Raw genomic sequence first — 23,725 nt, forward strand, 5'->3', positions numbered from 1 at the left:
CAGGTAGATGTGCCTTGTTGTCATTATTTTTAAAAGCCACATTAGCCTTAAAACAATAAATGCGTGCCTCTGTGTCGATACTCGGGACAATACATGCTCATGTGTTGTTTGCAAACAACAAATTGTGTTACAAAGGTGACTATGCTTAAACCGACTCATGAAACATTCAATAACTCTGTTGCTAAGTTGTTTCCAGAGCCTCAATACATGTTTTGAATATTGAAAGCAGCTTTAACGTGGCACAGTCCTAAACTGGAAGGTTTGAAAGTTGCAAATCTTGAACAGGCAATGATGGAATGTTGGGTGCAGTGGTGGCACAGTGGTTATAATACTGTACTGGCAAGCTGGCAACTTGAGTTGAGTGGTACGTAGTGTCTGAACCAGTACTGGATATTCTGACTCCAACCAATTACCATAGCATAGTGAAGCATGGGCAAGCCTGTGTCCGGCATTGGATTGTACATTATTGTCATCATGAGAAGGTAACTTTCGGCATTGAGAGTGTATCGTTGATCTTTTTTTTGAAGAGCTTTGTAGATCGTTTCTGACAGTGGTTGTTTTTTTTGTGAGATAACTGAACGTGAATGGAATCGACCATAATATAGTGAAATGGTATTGAGTTGATTTATTTTGTACGGGTTTTTCAACTGTCCTCGTCCACCAATTTACAATGAGTTTTACCTCATGCAAGTTCAATGAAAATGCAAAGACATACATGGTAATTCTAGATTTGAAGTTTTCGTGACTGCAAGGATCCATACTCTTTGTTTTTTTCGGTAAGGTCACGTAATTAAAAAATAAATTATTTTGTTTCATTTTATTTATTTTTTACCTACGTACCTTTACCGAAAAAATAAAGAGTACATACATACATACATGGTAAACGGTAGATTGGTTTACATTACTGTTAGAGGCACAGAAAGGAGCGTAAGTCTTTGATAAATTAGACCATATAAATGCATTTTTTGTATGCTTCAATGAACAGAACAAAGAATTCAAAGCGTATTAACTGACAATCTTAACACTGACCATCCCTACCATGTGTCTCTTATTTGATATTTGTCTCCGACTGTTATGCCACTGATTTCAACGTCTCGTGACTAAAACACAAGCCTTTAAACATTACAAAAATAATGTTACGCTGCAAATGTTATGAACTATGCACAACTATTCTGTTATTCCCAAGTCTTACTGAACTTTATGAAATAACCATCACCAACATATTGTTTCCTTGGACTCATTCAATACATTTTAAAAGTCTAGAGGCTGTTTTATGATCATAGAGGCATGGATGGTGTCAGTACAGTAAGCCATGAGCACTATGATTAGTTCCAAATAGAATAAAGGTAGGCCGTAACAGTAGTGGGTTTGTTGGTAAGTGGGGGCAATTGATGCAAGACCCTGACAAACAATTGATTTATTATCATAGTCCACATGGTTTAGCTCACTGCCCGCTTCATCTTTTGCGACTGAAGTTACCATTGTTTCGTGATAAACCTGGCAAATGTGAACTATCCATTGCTTTTAACTGTACTCACTGCCATCCCTGTAACCCAAAATCCATCTGAACTTTAGGTACCTTGCGGGCCTCCCGTTGAAAGTTATGCCCATTGCTGAAACCTCTCTTAGGTAAAGATGAACGCATTTCACCCAAGCAACACTTCCTCATCTGGTCCTTTGTGGCTCACATAAGGGGGACTTTGATTTTTTTTTCTTAGAATTGTTTGGCACAGCATTTGTATATTTTCATTCCTACGTTACATGCAGTAGCTTCCCTACATTTTGTTAATGTCCTCCACAGGAGTGAGCGCTAGATCTTGGCAGGATTTGAACAGTGTCTTTGGTTCTTGTTCAGCTCACCTGCACTCGCACGTGTAAAATGCATTCGCAGTGTGAACAGAAGGAAAATGTATTTCTCATAAAAGGGCCACTGGGGCTCAGATGACTTTACTGCAATGGGACTATTTGTTGTTGAAGGAATAGAGTTGTCATCAGAATAGATCTTTCGTCTTTTAGAGTATAACTTAATAAGTAGTGTTCGACCACTCCCTTTGGCATAATGTTTGTGTGTGCATGTACAACGATTATTAACACGTAAACATCGAAACACAAATGTTAAGTGAAGCATGGAGATTAAAACATGTAAAATTTACATTATGGTAATATGCACATTTTCACTGCAGCTGATATTTCTCACTTGTGTGATAGAAAGATAAACATTGGGCCTTTCCATTTTGTATTTATTTTACCAGGTAAGACCAACTGAGCTGTATAGTTCTTTTTCAGAATCGACCTGGCCACAAATTATTTATAGGTCAACGAAGTGGGTTATCATGTGGACATTTAGAGCAGCGAAACACTCTAAACACAAGTTTATAAATGTGAAGGGAAAAACTGGAGGACCCAGGGAAAAAAGCCACGTGACTACTGGGAGAACATGAACATTCCACATATACAGGCGTCATGGTCGGGATTGAACCCACGGCCTCCTGTATATTAGGTGAGGCAGATAACATCTCGTCACCGCGGCACCCTTTGCTTGAGCTTAAAAGTACATATTCATGTGTCTGCGTATGGCTTTCATGATCTATTGCTATCATTTCTGTCTGGTCTGCCAGTCAGTAGGAGAGATTAGAGGTCAAACAGAATTACCTAATTTATGTACATTTCAGAATCTGGAAAGCAACCCTTACCCTTTACCTTTTGCAAAGTTTGTATGTATGTATATTGAACTTCTTTCACACCGCACGTAGCTAACCGTGGCAAATGTTACGTGTCTAAGAATGCAGTCATTATTTTTGGCATATTTTCTAATGTCTGGCGGCCTGGGAGGATGCTATTGTAATTTATGCTGCTTAAAAATTATTCTTGTCCTTTTCACAATTTGATGTATTAAGCTTGATTTCATAATAGGTATGCTGGTATACAGTATTTACAGAGCGGTTGCATTAGGGATATTGAGTCTGCACAAAGGAAAAATAATAAATTTTGTCTTCATGGATAACTCTCAAATTTAGGCCATGACATAGCTTGCACATTAGTTTACTGTGCTCTGACATTACTATAATATCCATGTCATACAACACTTTAATGGCATCTTCTGACTTTAATCCTGGTCTCAGAAAAATCATGATTGTGTGATCACTAAACAGTGTCACTTTTAATACCGTTGTATTGTTTTTTATACTATATACATATATCTTTTTTTTTTATCAGTTACACTATTATATTTCTTTCAATATATGCTGAACATTTCTTCCACTGATGAGAAGATTCAAGATGTGAAATATTACGTAAAATATATTTCAAATACCCTTTACTTATATGTGAAAAACATGCCAATGTTCTAGTTACTTATGTACGTACTTAGTTTAAGACAAGAATACAATGTATGATTCATTGAAATAACTTAATCCTTAAGTGGTCAAATTGTTCTTGGCACGAGCAGAAATCTCAAAGAATTGCAGCCATATGTGAACCGACATAAAGAGCTCATTTCAAGAAATTGAGTAATCGCAGTTTTTATGCAGAGTTTTCCAAGGAATGTAGGAAAACACAAAACAGTGTCATGTTTGCTGTATAGGGGTAATAAAAGGTTGTTTGTGTGTTCCACAGGAAAGCTAAAATTACCTTTAATATAAGTGCCTTTCCCCCCACAGGCATGGAGAAATTATATCTTTGGCAGGTTTAACTATTTCCCAATTTAGATGCGGATGTTTCTCTTGCATCGAATGAATTTATTCGCCTAAAAAAAATAAACATTTATAAATTAGACTTTTTTTTTAAAGAATAAGTGTGGGTTGTGGAAGGTTGACATTTATCTCAGGATGTTTTCAGTAACAAAAATTAGCAGTTGCAAAATAACTATGCTGTAAAAGTAATAACAACATTAGCATGTGATGTGGTTGAGTGGTAATAAAGTGGTGAGCGCACTGTGCTATGAACCCAATAACCTAAGTTCGATTCCTGGCCTTGGCTGACATTAGTGGGGATTGATATCTGAACTGCTCCTGGCCCTCTTGACTTCAACTCACACTGACAAGCATTGTGAAGTAAATGATAATAATAGGGTTTACCCTTTCTGGCAATAAAACAGGTGTTAAGATGTTAAAACACCAAACTGAAACCTTTTGCAAGGAATCATGTCTGCATTAACCACATATGAACCTTATGGCAGGACCCCGGGGTCCCATAAGCCCCCGGCTCTCGCATAAACATTATATTATAATGTAAAAAAACTATGCTCTTTATCGCTAATGGGTTTGAAGGATGGTGGCAAGTGTTGTCTTGTTAAACAATGCCTTTAAAACTGAAAACTACTTACCTGCAGTAGCTCTATTTAAATACACTATCGATAAAATAATTTACACCCCTCTGTCAATCATCGTGTTTCTCAATGTGGATTTGTGAACACACTTTGTAAGCAGTACATAAAATAGTACGCGTTTTCAATGCACTGTTCATATTGTAACAAGCGTTTATACCAATGGTACTCTACAGAGTAGTGGGTCGCCGCTCCTTTTATTCGCATTGATACGAGCGGTATGTGGGGACTGTGGCTTAACCGCAACAAATAAAAACCTATCTGCACAGATGCATTACGGACAAGAGAACTATTATCAAACAGTAGGAATAAACGGTGCAACGCATCTCATCTGTTAAATATCTGCAGGTAATAGGATCTTCATCGATTGATCCTGGCTGCAGACATTGGTAGATCACAAATAATAATGAAGATAAGAGAGCAGTTTCACTGTTTTATGCATCCCGTTATGACAAATAAAGCACTTAAGTCGTGTAGGCAGTTTGAACAGCTTTGGATAAGATTTATGATCCTGCCCATACCCGAGCATGGAGTGCATTCACTTGTTCAGCTCTTCTGCGCATTCATCCTCGCTGCTGCGCTTGGACACGACACGACAACAGAACGATATGTGCATGGTGGAACGGAGTCGCCAAAAATATATTAATTCATTACGATTTTGACTTCCGTTTATTCGGGACCCCGGGGTCCCGCCATAAGGTTCATTATACTTGTGGTGAACATGCAAACAAAAAACATGCTCTGGTAGTATATGCATTGTCTCTGGGAGGTCCCATGCTGTAGCTGCTCACCCCGAGCTCTCAATGCCCTGAGAGTGGCATTGTCTTTGTGCTGTTCGCCTTTTGGCGTCCTCTGGTCTAACACTGTTTGAGACTCGGCTCTCAAGAAAGCTGTCTCTGGTGTGGACCAATCCGTTTCAAAGACAATGCATCATCTACTACCAGAGCATGTTTTTTGTTTGCATGTTCACCACAAGTATATGTTGTTAATTCAGACATGATTCCTTCAGTTCGGTGTTTTAACATCTTAACATGATGGTGTAGTATTGTTAAACAACCCCTATAACTGACATGGTATGGGAAGGCCTTCATATCGTAGTGGCTTGTAATGGACTATATATATAACTTTGACAATGACATTGCTATTAAAATGATGACGTTTATGGTATATATAATATTGGAGTGTTTTTTTTTACAAACCTGAACTTCATAATGAAAAAGCAATGTGCCTCAGAAAGAACGTTTTTATTGAATGAATGTTTTTATTGAATGAATGTTTTTATTGAATGAATGTTTTTATTGAATGAATGTTACCTGCTACGATGTGGATCGAGAACTTGCACGTCGACAAAGAAAAGGGGAACACAGTCTGAAAGGTGCACAAAGAAGCACGGAGAGATACATCCTTGGAATCGAATCTAGATAGAGAAAGAGAAACACATGGATGACAGAACTTACCCTAGTTAGCGATCATAATAGCCGTGAAGAGTTCAAGTTCAAGTTCATGTATTGGGTATAGCCCTGTGAGCCATTCGGCTCTTGAATCGGGTGCAACCGCAACAAACAAAAACAAAAACATGAACAAAAAACATCTTAAAGTGAATATGTGACTAAGTGCAAACAGAAAATCTAAGAAAAGACAGCAAAATATTGCAGAAAAGAAGAGAAGTAAGAGGTGATGACTGTGGTCCATACTAACAATGGAGGGACATCCAGAGGCGTGAAAATGTCGACGAGGACGTCTATAGCATTAAAACATGGCAAAGAGATCAACTTGTATGCGGGAACTAGCTTGGAGGAGGCTTCACCCAGCAGTGCATTGGTCATGGTAGATGTTGGTCGTGTTGAACCTGTTTGTATTATATAAAAGACTGACGAAATCTTATTTATGACATTTTAGTTTTGATGGGTAGAAGGGTAAACGTCACACGGAAGGAATGTTTGTCAGAGCTGTATGCAATGGGTTAGCATTTTTACAAAGCCGTTATAATTATTGTGACTCTACTGTAAGTAAAAGCAGTGAAAGTATTAAGGCCATATTGGATGTAAAACGGCTTGCTAATACAAAACAGGCACCATGCAATTATTTTTTGGAACTTGCCACAAATGATTGTGCCAACATTTTCACCTAAACCCATACATATTTGTGTCTTTTTTATGTATTCATCCATATTTTGTCTTGAAAGAGCTGCAACCCATTTTTTAAACGAAATATACGTACGCACTCTAGTTCGGCTGCTGAAACTGAATCTGAATCTTCAAATTCTTTTTAGAACACTGTCCTACTTCACTCGTACAAATTACACCATCATTTACTATTTACAATGGCCGCATTCCACTTTCATATGATACGATGCCAGAACCATAGTTTGTAAAACAATCCAAAAGCTGAGACCCATGATAATTTAATCTATGAGGCCAAGTACCAGCAGCAATAGAAATCTGTCGAATTAAATGCTATGTATTATTAGTAATAGAGAATACAAGAAGAGTTGTGTTATAGTTAAACAAATCAGGCATGCATAGTCTTACCAGAAACGAAATCATAAAAGACAGACAGTTTTTACAGTAATTCAAATTAAATGTACAAGATTATTTTTAAGGGTGCTCTATGACCTGGCAACGAAGCCGTCCTTCCAAGGCTTTCCTTGTTGAGCTTATCTGGATTAGACACCAGGCAGCAGAGCAAAAGCTGCGTCTGTTTCAGCAGTCACTGACATCCGTTCTAAACTGCATTGATGATGGTTTTACAGCTGTGTGGAGGAGCACGAAAACATGTATTTGTATAGTAGTTTACCTCTGATATGTCTTTCAGTTTGTACCGAGCATTGTTCGGTGTGATATGCAACGTTTTCACCATGTCCTGGGAGCTTCTTCAGTTCCAACGGGGTTGACATTTTACAATCCAGTTCCTGAAGAAGCTCCCAGAATATGGAAATAAACTCTCAGCACGTGCAGCAAATATGTCGAGCATCATGCCGAGCAATACGTGTTTTCTCCAGTGTAAAACACAGTTCCAGCACTTTGTACAGTTTTATTTTATGAAGTAGTATTGCATTTTTTCATGAAATTTTGAAAACATATGTTGCACTGGTATGGCATAGCACGAGGTGGGGGAGCAGTTGTGCAGTAGTTAGTGCCCCATACTGTAAACATGGTCACTGGTTAAATCAGTGGTGAGTGATAACTGAACCAGTCATGGGCAGCCGCTCCTTTACCAACCCACACTAACCAGCATAATGCGCAGTCAAAATATCCCCGATGAATGACAGGAATGTACATTATTTTTAAATGCCATAAGACCGCACAGTATGTGCGGTCTTATGGCATTTATTGTTTGCATTGCCAACTTGACTATTAAGCACATGTTCTAGGTCAAAGGTCATACAGGTTTTGAGCACCTGATCCGTCGGTGGCATGGTTTACGATTAGAAAGGACGCAAACAGAATGGGGGGCCCTTTAAATTTTAAATCAATTAGACACATATATACGTGGTACTGTTTTCGTGGAAAAATTACTGCAAAGGTCACAAAAGCAGCACCTTTCCAGGGGAAGCTGTAGCGGATGTAGGAAATCTGCAGGGTGTATTACCGGTGTCTATGTTTATGGAACATGTGCCATGGAATGCAATTAACCTATTTACAATTAAGCCTTTCTTTTGCCACTTTTTACACATTGGCTGCACGTGATTTAAACGCACAAGAAAAATAAATGCATCGTAATAATTCTACTTTAATCAGAAAGAAAGGAACGGGCATTAGTGCAGCTGTCAGTTTAATTGATCGCAGAGGTGATTGTAGTAGTTAAATAGTTATAGCACTCCGGTTATTAATTTAAATACTTATTCTGCCCCGATTTCTTCTGAACATCTGGAACAGTTTGGGCGGCTTGTGCGCGGCCTGGGGAGGGAGGGATTGGAGGAGTGGGGAGGTTTTAGTTGAAAGTTGAGGCTGAGTGGTAAAGGGAGGTACGGAGTATACAGTTGAGGTTTGCATGTGCTTGGAGTGGATGGGGTAGAGATGATTTTTTATTGAGCGATAGGTGCAAGGTGAGTCAGGTTAGTTTTTTTATATATATATATCAAAAAAGCATTTTTGTAATGGCAGAATGCTTATAAACAAGTTAATGACGTCTCAATGACAATTTGTTCACTTAAATAAGCAAAGTGCTTTCAAATACTGTATAGCACATATTTCAAATATATAGAAAAGAATGTCATTAATATTTATACAATGTATAGAATTCCTTTGCCTCGTAAATGTCAATAGTATGGGTGGAACAATCCATTAACTTATCAATATCAATTATTACGTTCGCGCCAATGCATCAAATCGCATTTGTAAGAGTCAGTATTTTAGATGTCTGTTTTAATGGGTTCATGTCACCTCTGGTACCACTAGAGGTGCTACCATTCAATAGCTCTCTGGTGTGTTCTGCCACCGTGACATCCCGCACTCGTCATCTCTCTAACGTAGAGGACCTCATGCGACCCTGCCGTCTTGGCCTATCCGAGCACGTAGCTCATCTTCGAGCAGACGTTCGGGCTTAGGTCGGCCCTTTTGGGTCGAGTGTTGAATCAGATTTGGAGCAAAAGCCCAACGGGTCGTGGGCTCGCCCAAGAGGACGCCCACGGTCAACCTGATGCTCACGGATGGTCACGCTCGATGCGGACCGTGCCTATCCAGGAGGCCCGGCTAGGGGCGATGGATAGCGCCACCTGGAGGAAGATTAGAAACAATCCGGTGATGGCTTAGCGACTACTACTACGGATGTGTTTTTGGGTTGTGCTGCATGTTGTTCGACATGATGTCTGATGTTTCGCTCCAAATCCTGGGAGCTTCTTCAAGAACTGAACATTTAGTTCCTCCAGGAACGAGAGTAAACTGGAGCAAAAATAACAAATATTAAAAAAATAAGTTCCTGATGGAACTGAATTTTCAGTTCCTGAAGAAGTTCTCAGCATGTGCAGAGAAAAAATAATCAGAGGTCCAAACAGCACAACCGTGAACATGGATGCAGTAGTGCTACCATAAAATGGTATGATGAAGCTGCAAGTGACTTAGTACATGTTGTGGAATTATGTAAGGTGTACATTGTGTAATGGGTTTATGTGTAGGATTAATGAAGATGGGCAGGCCACGTATAGGCAATTGAGTGTAATACATATCCAGTTTCAGCCCTTTTTCAATCCAATGCTAGCTGAAGGTCTCTCCATGTCATTTCAGTTATTGGTGCTGTTCGACCACACTTCCTAACACTGTGCTGCATGTCGGTTAACAAAGGAGGCTGGAGGGGAGCGTAGAATTGGTTCAGACATCAACTGCCACTGATTCTAGCTATGACCGGGCATCAAACTCAGGTTTCTAGGTTCACAGCGCAGTCGGCAAACTCGATCTCGTCACGGAGCACAAACCACGACGCGAACTCCGGTCATCATCACAGCAGCGTTTGGATCGCCATCGAACAAAGACGCTCACTGCATCGCGCGCTTTCAGATGCGCTTCTGCGGCCGTCTGGAACGCACTTCCTTCCGATATTAGGAAGCCACTGGAGCTATACACTTTTAAATCATCTAAATTGACAAACTAATTTCTTTAGAACTGCTTTTAGAGTTTTTAGTTTGTCGTCCTTCCCCCGCACCTCCAATCAGCACGGTTGGCTACGTACGGAGCAAAATAAGTCCAGCGTACGTAACGTAACCATTGCACCACCAGTCCTTTCAGGAGGGGGTGGGTAGGTGATGGACACAAGGGGGTGAAGTACAAAATGAGTTGTTTTGGCGCGAGAGAGATAGAGAGAGAGTCGTTCGGGGACGACTCGTGAGAGGGGCTGGAAGGGGCGCTGGGTGGGTGGAGGCTAACGGCGGATTTTGGCTCGGGGCATTGTGTTTTTTGGGGGCGGAGCGCGTTGAGCGCCGTAATTTGTTCCCAGGAGACGAGGCTCTGCCAAATCGTGGGGTATAAATTGCACGAAAGCTGCGCGAGACGGAGCGCTCCACACCTCGCTCAGCCAAAATCACCCATCGCCTCCCCATCCCTCCAAACAGGTAACCCGATGGCTGCACATGCGGGCACTTTCAAGTCGGTTGAGTGTTTTCTACGTTTGATACGTATATATATAAAATCAAACACAACATATTGCAATGTGTTATCGTTTAAGTATTAACGGAAAATGTGTGTTAATCTAATCGTTTATGGCTTACTAAAGCGAATTATCAGTGCACTGAGCTCACTAATTGCAGGACATGGGGGATACTTTGGAAAATGCCATTTTTGCTTCACGCTATTTCCTTTCGTGTCTGTAGACTTGACAGTGCGAGCCACATTTCAGATGCATTTTTTTTAGTTTTTGCCCGTTGGATGTTTCCATCCCGTCCGGAGACTTTAAAGCCGTGCATGCACGTGGATGTGGTTGGTGACGAGCCCAAGCGCCAGTGGAATGCGCTGCATTGAAATGTTTCTATTCGCACGGTTCACGACTGGTAAACCATCGCACTGTGGTGAAAAGCAATTCACGACGAGGGAGTAAGAACAAGGCTCGTGTGTAAACGAGTGGATGCAATGAATTCTTTAAGTGCACTACTCAGTGGGTCAGGTTTACATGTTGTTACATTTTATGGGGGACACTCAAGCTAATTACAGTAAAGAAATTAATGTATGCTGTGTATTGAGAACAATATGAACATCCCAAAACAGGCGATTATGCATCGGTAACTTTTGAAGATATGCATTGGGTCTGGCACAGAATCGCAATACATGGAGAACGAAAGAATACATAAATTCCAAACAGCCGATCCCATGCAATTACAAGACTTCTGGCTTGTAAGAAGAAGACGTATGGGTTTATCTAACGGCACGAGTAATGTACGAAACGTCGTGATTAATTTTTTTTTCACCTACGTGACTTTACCGAAATAACCAAAGAGTATAGAATGTACAATGCATTTGTCACTTATACTATGATCGCTCAATAATACCGACATCGACACAATACACAAATTATTCACGCAACAAAAGCATCACAGCTCTCTCAATCCTGGTGTCGAACACACCGTGACCTGCGTACAACGCGAACACAGGCCCACACGCCGTGTCGCAAACGAGACATTTCACGAAAAACAAGGGATGCCATTGATTGTATCACTGCAGCCCCAAGCCAGAGCCCCGCCACGCCGGTCAGCATGAGATCGCTGCCTCCTGTGGGCGCCGTTTGCGCAGCGCTGGCCTCCTGCTTCTGCTGCCTCTGCTGCGTCTGTGGTGCTCCCACCGGCTCTCCGTACAAGTGCTCCGCTGGAGGTCACCCCAAGTACCAGCTGGTGTTCACCGGCCGTTGGAGCCAGACCTCCTTCCCCAAGCAGTACCCGCTCTTCCGCCCACCTGCTCAGTGGTCAACTCTTGTGGGTGGGTGAATGCGGGTTCGTCGTAAATCAACATCGTCACCACCCGTGCACAGCAGCTGAGATCATTGGCTAAAAGAGAGCGGTCATCTTTTGAGGGTAGGAAAATGAAAGTTGATTTTAACGCAGCATGAGTTAGCATGAACTGATAGTCAACAGTATCATCATGATGCTGGTGATTATCATGATAGTGATCATCATCATCCATGCATAACAGCTGAACTCGCTTAGAAGAAAATCAAAATATTAATTTCTTCATGGATTACTGCCTGTCGTGTTTAACCACGCATGCTTCTTGCTTTTGAATAGGAAGGATTGTCCCCACCAGATTCTCCCCATTCATATGTAAATACAGATAATGTGCACTACACGTGTCTGTGGGTTGATTAGTATGCATGGGAAACTTGAAGAGAGGGGAATGAAATGTGAGAATGGGAGTTGGAGAAAGTTCGAAGTAAGGCTGGTACAGAGCCCCAGATGAAGGCAAGAGAATGGTGAGAATGAAAGTATTGTGCCTGCATGGTTAAAATAGCAGTTGGGGGGGAGGGGGGAGATTACCCAAGTTTTTCAATGCACTCTTGCTTACATGTGATTTGTATTTGGGATATTCTATGCGAAATTTTACCTTTTAGTAGCATCTTAAGTGTGTTATTATATCTGCAGATATCACGTATACGCATATGTCTATTTTTAGAGGTGTACATATAGGTTTCCATGGCCACTAAATTCTCAAATTTAATTCACTGCAGGATGAAGGCCCCCATGTCAGTCATGGGGGATGTTTGACCATACTTCACCTCACCGATCAATGCAGGTTAGTGAAAATGTGATGACAACATTTTATATGTAGCCTATGAAGAGTAGCCAGCTAATAATCGAAAAAAGAAGTGCATCCCTGGCCTAACTCCTCTCGATGAAGATGTAATGATGATGCATTGGTGTACGGTGGTCAAAATATTAAGTCTGATATGAAGTCAACGGGGGTCATTCTGTGGATAAACAGGTCTCCATCATAGGAATTCAGAATCGTTACCAGTGGCTCAGGACCGACAACGACGGAGAGCTTCACCAACCACCACCCACAGGAACATGGGGACGCTTAGATGGTGACTCAATTTTGACACGCAAGACACGTTGCAAAAGGTGCTGGCGACTTTTTTACACCTCTACCGGCGGGAAGGATCTCCCGAATTATTGGGTGCCCTCGAGGGAGGTCTCAGAATTCGTTCGTCAAAAAAGAAATACTGCAGTGTGTAATGTTCTCTCTCTCTCTTTCCGTGCACCGGTTTCTCTTTCCCCTTAGCGGTGGTGCACGGGCGCCCCTTTCAGATGTGGCGAGCGAGCCGCTTCGCCAGCCCCGGGGTGCGCGAGATGTCGGAGCGTGGCGAGGCGTGGGGCATCATGCGAGAGGTGGACGCGCACGCGCAGGCCCGCACCGCCGCTGCCCGCCCGCCCGCCGTGGCCGGCGTCTTCTCGGCGCCAGCGCTTCCCAACGGAACCGGCCAGAGCTTAACCGAGCTGGAGTTCACCGCAAAGCAACCCTTGGTGCGTGCTTTATTCTACTGCGTTGTCAGCTACCAAGGGGTATAACTACAGTCATCCTCGCGGTGGCTTTTGGCTGGCCATCGAACAAAGACGGTTACCGGCATCGCACGCTTGTAGATGCGCTTCTGCGGCCGTCTGGAATGCTCTTCCTTCCGATATTAAGAAGTAACTAGAGCTATGCACTTTAAAATCTAGATTGAAAACTAATTTATTTAGAACTGGTTTTGTTTTTTGTTTGTCCTTCCCCCACACCAACGATTAGCACGGTGTGAAATAAATTAAACATACAGTGATACCTCGGTTCACGAACTTAATTCGTGAACTGACTCTGGTCGCGAACCGAATTGGTCGTGAGCCGAGGCACATTTTCCCATAGGGTTCAATGTTAATCCGGTTAATCCGTTCTGACCTTTTTTTTGGGTTTTTGAAGCACAAAAATATGAAACAACTTACAATACACATTAGTACTGTACAGTATAGTAATGTATAAAGAGAGAACACTAACCTTGCTTGAGATGACTTCAGTAAGCACTCAAACGGGTGAACTGTACAATACAGTAAGTACAGTATTGTACAGTACAGTAGTACAGTACAGTACTGTATGTGCTAAAAAGCACACCAAAAAGCAAAAAGTCACTGAAAGTGTCTTCACAGTACTCACAGTACTTCTTTCTGTGTCTCTGCTTCTCTCCACGATCTTCCTACAGGAAGTCACGACCACGTGACAGCCTGGAATGAGCATTAAAATGGCCGCGGCTCCTGTTCGTGAACCGAAGCGGAGTTCGTGAACCGGAGCAGATTTTTATGAACTTTTCTGTTCGTGAACCGAAGCGGAGTTCGTGAACCGGAGCAGATTTTTATGAACTTTTCTGTTCGTGAACCGAGTTGTTCGCGAACAGAAGCGTTCGTGAACCGAGGTATCACTGTACATATTAATAATGCCTGTGATCGGCAATGCCTGTGGCTCCAATTGGCCTTTGTTGGCCCCAGTAAGGGCCAAATTATATTCCTAGGCAGTTATTTTGAGAAATGTCTCATTGACATCATTGTCAGCCGTGATAAATCCACTGCTGGATAAAGGCCTCGCCAAGCTATTGCCATCTCTGGTGATCCTGCAATTTTTTTTGTCTCCGGTAGATAAAATGGCAGCAAGTTATTTATATTCAATTTATGTCTCTGAGGGAGCGATACAAGTGACACCAGAGATATAATGCTTAGCCATAACTTCGCAATGGGTAACATTTTTTATGATCCTGTTGGATGCAGTTCGTAGCAGGATTGTATACTACTATATAGATTTTCTCGAGATTGCACTTTCATTATAGTATTTACATATTTTCAAAGCAAGCTTAAAACCAGTTTATTAATATGACAGTCGTGTTTCATTTTAAAAAAATACATACCAGCCTGGATTTTTACTACAAAACATACATGAATATTAGTTTACCATATGATTTCATATTTTATTAATATAAAACATTTAGTTCAGAAGACCTTACTTTGATGTTTGTTTTAAAAGACACACACCTTATACCGATATTATTTTCTATCAGTGATACCAGTTCCATAATATAGATTCAATTACTAGTTATTGATCTATCTCATGGTTATTTTTAGCAGTATTTACGTTTTGCGTCTTTTCTATTACTTTTCTACTTATATTGACCGACGAGGCACTGGTGGTTTATTGTTTTTTTCGATCATGGATGCTGAGCGAAGGCCCAAAATCCAAAAACGTCAAGCCGCTATCAACAAACAGCCCCACTTCACGTGCTATAGTAATCGAGCAAGGTTATGAGAACTTGGGAAAATTGACTATGGGAGGGAATTCCAAGTCAAACATATGTATGTTGAACTTCTTTTGCACCGTACGTAGCCAACCGCGCTAATCGGAGGTGCGGGTTGTCGCTTTTTAAATCCTTTATATTAAGTTCGCTTGCTTGCTTGTGCGCTTACGACCGTGCAAATCTTTCGGTCGTTTTTTAACCCACTTCCCGTGATCCAATCGAGCTGACATTTTGCACACAGACTCGTTGTGCGTGACAATGTATTTTCGTGAAATTTTTTCCCCAAAATTTTACACTTTTTAGGAAAATACAAATTATATTTAATTACCAATTGCTTAATGGTGGCAGGCAATCATCTGACCCATAGGTGGCAGCCATCTCAAGCCAGAGGACGAGAGGACTCTAGCCGCCACGCATATAAAGGATTTATAGTGAAAAACTTTGTTTTTACGGGTACATTTTTTTCTCCTTCAGTTGTCGCTGATGGTGCGTCTCGTGCCGAGTCCGGATTGGTTCGTGGGCGTCGACAGCCTGAACCTGTGCGAGGGCGAGCGCTGGAAGGAGAGACTCTCCCTCGACCTTCAACCGTACGACGCCGGCACGGATAACGGATTCACCTTCTCCTCGCCCAACTACGCCACCATCCCCCAGGAGCCCATAACGCAGGCACGCCGGGATCCCACGCACAGTGCGCTCTTGCTGCTTTTCTTTTTCTCCATCTACCGTGTAGCAGATGTGATTCTCATCATCATTAGCGTTACCCGCTGCCATAGACGTCTGTATCCTAATCACCACATTGATCAGCACATGATTGCTCTCATAGCCATCGTTGCCAACTTCATCATGAGCAGAACGGAAAGTATTAGGGCTGCAATGATTCATATACAAAATATACACATAATAATAAAAACAAGATGCATTCGTATGTATGCGGTGTGACGCATGCATCATTAAATTAAGAATGGATAGCAATGAATCAACGCATTGTGCTGCCCCGAGAAAGCATTTATTGGCACCATTGCCATTCTTACATTTTCTACCATCAATACGAACGCAGCGAAGACTGTGGTGTAATGGTGCAACGTAGCAATTCTACGATAGAAACCAGAGGGATGATCCGTCGACTAACCGAACAACGTCATGCTGTTCTCCATTCTGCAGATAACATCTTCTTCCCCGAGTCATCCAGCAAACTCCTTCTACTACCCCAAGCTGAAACAACTTCCCCCGTTGGCACGACTTGTCCTCACCCGCATTGGCAAGAGGCCACACTCCTCCAAGAAGGCGCCACCCAAGGGCAATGACATAGAGCAGCTGACAGGTGGGCGCGGGCACAGGGGAGGTTACAACTCACGCACATACACAGACTCCACCACGCGCCTGGCCTTGGGAACTAGACCGTGTCCTCCACATGTATAAGTGGGCAATAATTATACGTCTTCTTGGTTCTTTCGGTAAAGTCACGTAGAAGGGAAATAAAAAAAATAGTAAAAAAATTAAATATAATAAAATCATTCTCACGACGTTTCGGCCACAACGCAAGCAGCCGTCCTCAGGTGAAGACCAGGTCTGTCGGGGAGACAGCGTCTGGTCTGTCAGGGAGACAGCATCTGAATGGCATTCAGACGCTGTCTCCCCGACAGACCTGGTCTTCACCTGAGGACGGCTGCTTGCGTTGTGGCCGAAACGTCGTGAGAATGATTTTATTATGTTTTATTTCTTTTTTATTTTATTATTTCCCTTCTACGTGACTTTACCGAAAGAACCAAGAAGATGAATCCCTGCAGTCACGAAAGCTTTAAATCGAAATAATTATACGGTTGCAGACAAACTCGCCGAATCCCTGTAATGAGAGCGTGCTGCGTTCTCGAGCGCAATTCTTTTCGCAATCTAACACTGAGCGTGCATTAAATAATTCGTGATAGTTCACTGTAATTAACTTAGTCTACTGTATAGTTAAAGTGAGGATGTATGATATTCGGTAAGTTATCATCTTAGACGATGATCGTGACGTGTTATGTGTGAATACATTTTTTTTTATCGTGATAATCCTGAAATCTAAACCATCATGATAATATATACCCACATTGTATGTTCCTTTATACTGCTAGACTGAAGTCAAAGTATACAGTACTGTAGTAAAAAAAAACATTGTAATCCTTACACTATTCATCAAGCATGTGGAGAATTCTGAGGGGCTATTTAATATATTACGCTAATAAAAGCTATTCGTTTTTATTGCGCTCGTAATGAATCGTCTCAGAGCGCAGATCCCCCTATGGGAAGCTGTCCCTGTGCGGCACAAGGTGACTCAACAGCTGACTCGGTGATGGGCATTAGTCAGCCAGTAGGGGTGGGCCATGATTCCGAGATGAGTAATTTGTGGGTTATGTTTAAAATGATATAAAATCTGAAATGAGATTGATATTGTAAAGATTGACAATGTGTTTTTTTTTTATATGGGGTCGGGGGGGGACTGGGAGAACGTAGAGGAAACTCATGCGGAACAGGGGGAGAACATTTTGACTTTATAGAGAAAGGTGCCCGAGTTTGGGAATCGAACCCAGGCTTTTCCTGACACCCTGACGGGGGTCTTTGAACGCTAATTTGGTAACTCGGCACGATAAAGTAAAACAAAATCGTGCTTCTCAACCAGCATCTGGGGTTTACATCAAACCCAGGGCTTAATTTCACCCGGGTTTGTTGGCTCAGTGATCCGGAATAAAAAAAAAGTCCTCTCCCAGGCCCACCTTGGCTGTGGCTACGAGTCACGCGCCTACCCCATGCAACCGGGGAGTCCGGAAAGTATTCAGGTGAAGAAGTCAAATCCCCATTCACATCCGTGACCGTGCCTTGCAGAGACACCTTTGGACTGTGAGGTGGCCAAATGGTCACCCTGGGGCCTCTGCTCCGTGGATACGTGCGGGCAGCCCGGAGTGAAACGGCGGACGCGTTACATCCGAGTGAAGCCAGCCAACCAAGGCGCGCCGTGTCCCGAGCTGGAGGAAGAGACGGAGTGCTCCGCTCCCAATTGCTCTGTCTAGCGAGACACGGAGTGGAGGTGTGGGGGAGAGAGTCTGAGTGAGAGAGAGAGAGCGAAAGAATGCGAGCTGAGTGACGTAAAGTGTGGATGGGAGTATGAAAGAGCGAAAGTACGATTGAGATAATGGAGTTTGAATGACCATGAACAAAATAAGAAAACTAAGACTGAAATTTTTGTTTTGATTTTAGCGAAATAAAATAATGACATTTAGAGAGCACTGAACAAAAGAATATTACAGGGTGTAAAAAGGTTTACAGCCAGTGACAAGGATTAAGATGACATTGGGATTTATTCACTGAGGAACCCAATGTCCTGTGTTTGATTCCCAGCTGCAGGTTTGTTGTAAAGATTCACAATGTATCAGTGAGTTGTCATATCTGAACCGGTCCTGGGCCTCCCTTCTTCACCAACCAGTACAAACTAGCTTCATGATAAAGTGTACGATCAAACAACACCCATAACATATGTTTTTACAGCAATGGACGGCTGACAATGGACTAAATTACTGTATATATTTAAAAAGAATCATCCATGGCATGTATGATACCAGTTGAAGTATATGAACACCAGAGGTGTGGACTCGAGTCATGTGACTTGGACTCGAGTCAGACTCGAGTCATGAATTTGATGACTTGCGACTCGACTTGGACTTGCATAACAATGACTTTGTCCCACCTATGAGATGTGGACTCGAGTCATGTGACTTGGACTCGAGTCAGACTCGAGTCATGAATTTGATGACTTGCGACTCGACTTGGACTTGCATAACAATGACTTTGTCCCACCTCTGATGAACACTGTAACAATACAATTTTCACATGAACTCAATTAGAACAATCACGTGGCTCATAAAACATGAAGTATAGAACGATATGTCTTTAAAAGGGTCGAATGCCTTGTCACTGTAGACCAAAATAAGCTGTAAACCGCGCTCAGTATATTGAGTTGTGTAGATAGTTATATGTCCATAATTTCCCCCCTCAAAAAGCGCATATGCCCAAGGTAAAATCGCCACACGTAATAGTCCACAACCATTATGTGCTCCAAAGGTAACGGGGAAACAGGAGTTAATCGATGATGCACATTGCCTCGTAAATGTGGCACCTTTTAAATTAAACACGGCGAGGCGACAAAACTGCGTGTGTCTCGTGTGTTATTTTGATATGAATACAGCACAGTATTGCTTCGCAAGATCGTGAGAGATGGCGGCAGAGTGGAGAGGATTGACCGTACCTGATCATGGTGATCACAGTAACTGTAGTTGGCATAGGGGGTTGTAAACCACCGTAATGTTTGTGTTTTTGCCACCGCAGTGTGCACAATTTCCATCTCCTTGAATATTCCCATTGCATGCTGTGCCCTATATGATGCACGAAGTCAAACTCAACGCGAATGTCACATTCGATGAGCATGTTACATTTTACAGACGACGTTGAATACCTTTAAAAAAAAACAATGAAAATATACAGATATGGTGAATGGCATTTAACTGAGGTTATGATGAGTATTATTACTCAAAAATTGATAAAAATTGCACGTGTTGTGCTGCCTTTAGTTAATTCACTGAAGTAGCAAGCCATGATAATTAGTAATTACACGGGTGAAGCTTGCCATCCGAACAATATAACAACCGCTGTTAAGTATGGTAATGAAGCTGAGGTTACTGAAAGCTTTCAGATAGATTACAATACTGTTCTAAATTACGCATAAAACGTATAGTCTAATTACCAGAACTATCCTTTTCTATTTAATCTCAAGAGATGGGGATTCAATTCGTTTTGGTGCAACTACATTATGTCATTGGAACCCCAGCACCAGCGCCGTCGTTGCCCACTACTACCATCACTAACATTAACATGAGCTGCCCTGCCCATGCTGATGATACTTGGGCTACGCCCATTTTAAATCTTTATAAACATCTTCTTGGTTCTTTCGGTAAAGTCACGTAGAAGGGAAGTAATAAAATAATAAAAATAAAACATAATAAAATAAAATACTCACGACGTTTCGGCTACAACGCAAGCAGCCGTTTTCAGGTGAAGAATGAGACACTGCCAAGCTAGGAGCTTATATATAAGCTGGGTTGGAGGTGGAAGAAGAGCGCCTTAACACAAAGAATGTGCACCTCCAACCCAGCTTATATATAAGCTCCTAGCTTGGCAGTGTCTCATTCTTCACCTGAAGACGGCTGCTTGCGTTGTAGCCGAAACGTCGTGAGAATTATTTTATCTTATGTTTTATTTTTATTATTGAATTACTTCCCTTCTACGTGACTTTACCGAAAGAACCAAGAAGATGAATCCCTGCAGTCACGAAAGCTTTAAATCGAAATCTTTATAAACAGTTTTCCTTTAGAGGCTAACCCCGCTTTTCCTGATTTGCGATCGCTTGTGTTGCAATCGAAGCGTCGTGGTTAGTGTTTGTTATTTTTTTTTAATTATATTTTTATTACCGAAAGAACCAAATAATACGTCTAAATTATAGACTGCCAGTATGCTCACTCAGGTTAAGAACCAGGCTACAGTCTACATTATAGACTGCCAGTACGCTCACCGAGGTTAAGAACCAGGCTACAGTCTACATTATAGACTTTCAGTACTCACCCAGCTTAATAATCAGGCTACAGTCTACATTATAGACTGCCAGTACGCTCACCGAGGTTAAGAACTAGGCTACAGTCTACATTATAGACCGCCAGTACACTCACCAAACTTAATAACCAGGTTACAGTCTACATTATAGACTGCCAGTACACTCACTCAGATTAAGAACCAGGCTACAGTCTAAATTAGTGGTTTTAGATTTTTATTATTTTTTTCGCTTTATTTTTTATTATTATTTTTTATCTACGTGACTTTACCGAAAGAAACAAATAATACGAATTCCTGCAGTCACGAAAGTGTTAAGTAAAAATGTAAAATACAATTACTTTACTATGCAAGTTAAGAATTTGTGTTTTAATCTTTACGTGTTTTATTTTATTTAGGGCCCCTTTATAACATATGCTCCAGGCCCCGTGCTAGCTTAATCCGGCACTGGTTAAAATGAATGATCTGCTTTCTTCCACTTTGGCGAAAACTCCTTTGTAAGTCAGCACTGACCTTCCGGGTATTGATGAAAGTGGAGGGAATGCAGAAATCTGCGGTCAGAAGTTCTCAGCTTTGATGTTCTGCAGCAACTGCCGTTTGAAAGTGGCTGTTGCAAAAGTGGAAACGTTTACAAATGTGCAACGATCAACTGGAAGACATAATATACACATTTCTGTAATTTCACCGCTGGATGAATCATCATGAATGCCTCCCCATGCCATGTTGGTAACAGGGGTTGTTCACACTTCACTATCGTCAGTGCTGATTGGTTAAGAGCTAGGTATGCAGGATAAAAGTTTTAAAAGATATCTGTGCAGCCTTTCAGTGTCTTGCTCACACCAGAGAGCTTCTCTAGAGGGTATTGTGGTGGCCTCCATCTTCCACGCCGGTCAGAGGCTTTGGAACTGTAGGACTACCCATACTTTACCACCATCACCCGGGACCATTCATATTAGGTGGGCGGACAGAGGCAGGACATTTAAGGAAACTCGCCTTTCGTTTTTCAACGACCGCACCGGCACAGCCACCTCTGGATTGCAAATTCAGTGTGCTAACCACTGCAATAGGTGAATAATTATGCATTGGTTAATTGTTTACGATTGTTATGTTTGCAGCACGTGCATTTCCAAACGCTGCCGATTATTCCATGCACCACAATGGCAAAAACTATTTATTCATCAATCGAATCATGACCCAAAATTGTGACTGAAGAGCAAGGGAGTTGGTGGGAATGATGTGTGGGGGTGTATTACACGCCTAACATATACATTTTGAGAGAGCTATGGTTTTGTGGGAACTAAGGTTTGGAAGTTAAGTCCCAAACGTACAATGACTACGCCATTAAGTTGATCCTTGCGGAGTCTATGACCGGATAAGGAGCCTGCAAGAGGATATCAAAGTGCTCAGCAGCTGCCTGTGCTGGATTTGGACGGAGATTTATGATCGCCAAAATCAGGGGCTCCTCGGGCCTCAACGATTTCGAGCAAACCGCACCACAGCCGCCGTGTTGAATCCATTACGAGTCGGGATTGGCAAGAGCACTGGTACAGAACCCGTACAACCGCATTCGCCACCAGATGGCCAATGTGCTCCACACTCAACAGGACCAAGGAGCAATTGTTTTACGCCACAGTTCCATTCCGATAAACCAGTGACGCTTATAACTTTCACTGCAGCCTTGCGCTCATTTGGTTCTCAATAGTTAAGAAACAATGAAAAATGTTGATAAATACATAGGGTTTGATGAAACAAAGTGATTGTACTTCCGCTTAATTTGTGTTTCGATTATTTCAACAGGACCAAGGAGCAATTGTTTTACGCCACAGTTCCATTCCGATAAACCAGTGGCGCTTATAACTTTCACTGCAGCCTTGCGCTCATTTGGTTCTCAATAGTTAAGAAACAATGAAAAATGTTGATAAATACATAGGGTTTGATGAAACAAAGTGAGTGTACTTCCGCTTAATTTGTGTTTCGATTATTTATTTTCTAAAACAAATCTGGCCACGTATCGCACCCCCCCCCCCCAGGGGTTCGTGCACCCCAGGTTAATAACCACTGCTATAAACGCTCTTGGCACGTGCGGTGTTTTTAAGCCCATTCATAATCCACCCCACTTGCCCACTATCGGAACAATGGCAGTGATTGTTCAATGAAGTCGCAGCACAGAGGTAATTAACAAAGCGATATAGTCCAGCCACTGCGCCGGATACCAACAATAATGAGTCACTCATCAAGCTGCACTGCTATGAAAATACAATTGCTGATTGTCCTTTGTCCACAGTTGAAAACGCTGCGCTAAGATGTTACATGTTTCAGGATGGCCAGAGTAAGAACACATTTAAACCGTGAAGTCCAACAACAACAAAAGCGGCGTAAGAATCGACTGATAATGCGGTCGTGTGCTTTTCTAGAAATAATGTCTCATCGTTAAGGTGTTTGAAAGTGCGGTGCATTTTACAATGGTATTGCAGATGATATGGAAATTAATTAACTTTAGAATGAGCTGGCAACAGCCCATAACGGGATCAATCTTTTTGAAAACGGAAATCATAAATAAAACGTAATTGCATGAGTGTGCGTATTGAGGTCTAACGATTCGTCCCTCTCCAGTTCAATTGAATTTCAAGAATCGATTTTTTTTACATGTAGCGGCCCCTAGTGGCTAGAGGAATCATGTGATTCAATAAAATAAAACCTACGAATCCCCCCCCCCTTCCCCAAAAAACTTGATTCCTACAAGCGCGTATCGATACATTTCATTGCGAGTTTGAGAGACGACGACACTGATCAATTTATCACGAGCATTTTTGCCCGTCCAAGGACGGGTGTAGTTAAGTAAATCTGAAACTTGCAAGCGAAAAGCAGACCACGACGTGATATATTCATTGCATCAATTCGTGTGCAATTTGTAAGGGCGCGGTGACACAGACTTATTTAATTTAAATGTTATAATCCCTTGTTCATCATGACGTCCTTTTTACTTCGATGTCTCAGTAGCGTTACGGAGATCGCGTGACATGAGGGTTCTCCCTTTGTAGT

At 42.0% G+C, this 23,725-nt stretch overlaps 1 protein-coding gene across 1 annotated transcript; it reads left to right on the forward strand.

Annotated features, from left to right (window-relative positions):
* The first annotated feature begins 10,260 nt into the window (after positions 1-10,260).
* On the forward strand, positions 10,261-19,233 carry SPON2 (spondin 2). The gene is made up of 6 exons (XM_078599498.1): positions 10,261-10,370; positions 11,473-11,724; positions 13,024-13,265; positions 15,527-15,718; positions 16,214-16,373; positions 17,912-19,233. Exons 2-6 carry the CDS (start codon positions 11,505-11,507, stop codon positions 18,094-18,096), a joined length of 999 nt encoding a protein of 332 aa, XP_078455624.1. The 5' UTR covers positions 10,261-10,370; positions 11,473-11,504; the 3' UTR covers positions 18,097-19,233.
* The last annotated feature ends 4,492 nt before the right edge of the window (positions 19,234-23,725 follow it).

This window comes from Lampetra planeri, chromosome 12 (genome assembly GCF_965212315.1).
Source record: "Lampetra planeri chromosome 12, kcLamPlan1.2.h2, whole genome shotgun sequence".
In the NCBI taxonomy this organism is placed as follows: domain Eukaryota; kingdom Metazoa; phylum Chordata; class Hyperoartia; order Petromyzontiformes; family Petromyzontidae; genus Lampetra; species Lampetra planeri.

Bases quoted from the DNA above. Each gene is read 5' to 3' on its own strand.
- SPON2 (XM_078599498.1), top strand. From the start codon at position 11,505: ATGAGATCGCTGCCTCCTGTGGGCGCCGTTTGCGCAGCGCTGGCCTCC. The intron at 13,266-15,526 runs GTGCGTGCTTTA...TTTCTCCTTCAG, and splicing joins TCACCGCAAAGCAACCCTTG to TTGTCGCTGATGGTGCGTCT. The intron at 15,719-16,213 runs GCACGCCGGGAT...TCCATTCTGCAG, and splicing joins CCCAGGAGCCCATAACGCAG to ATAACATCTTCTTCCCCGAG.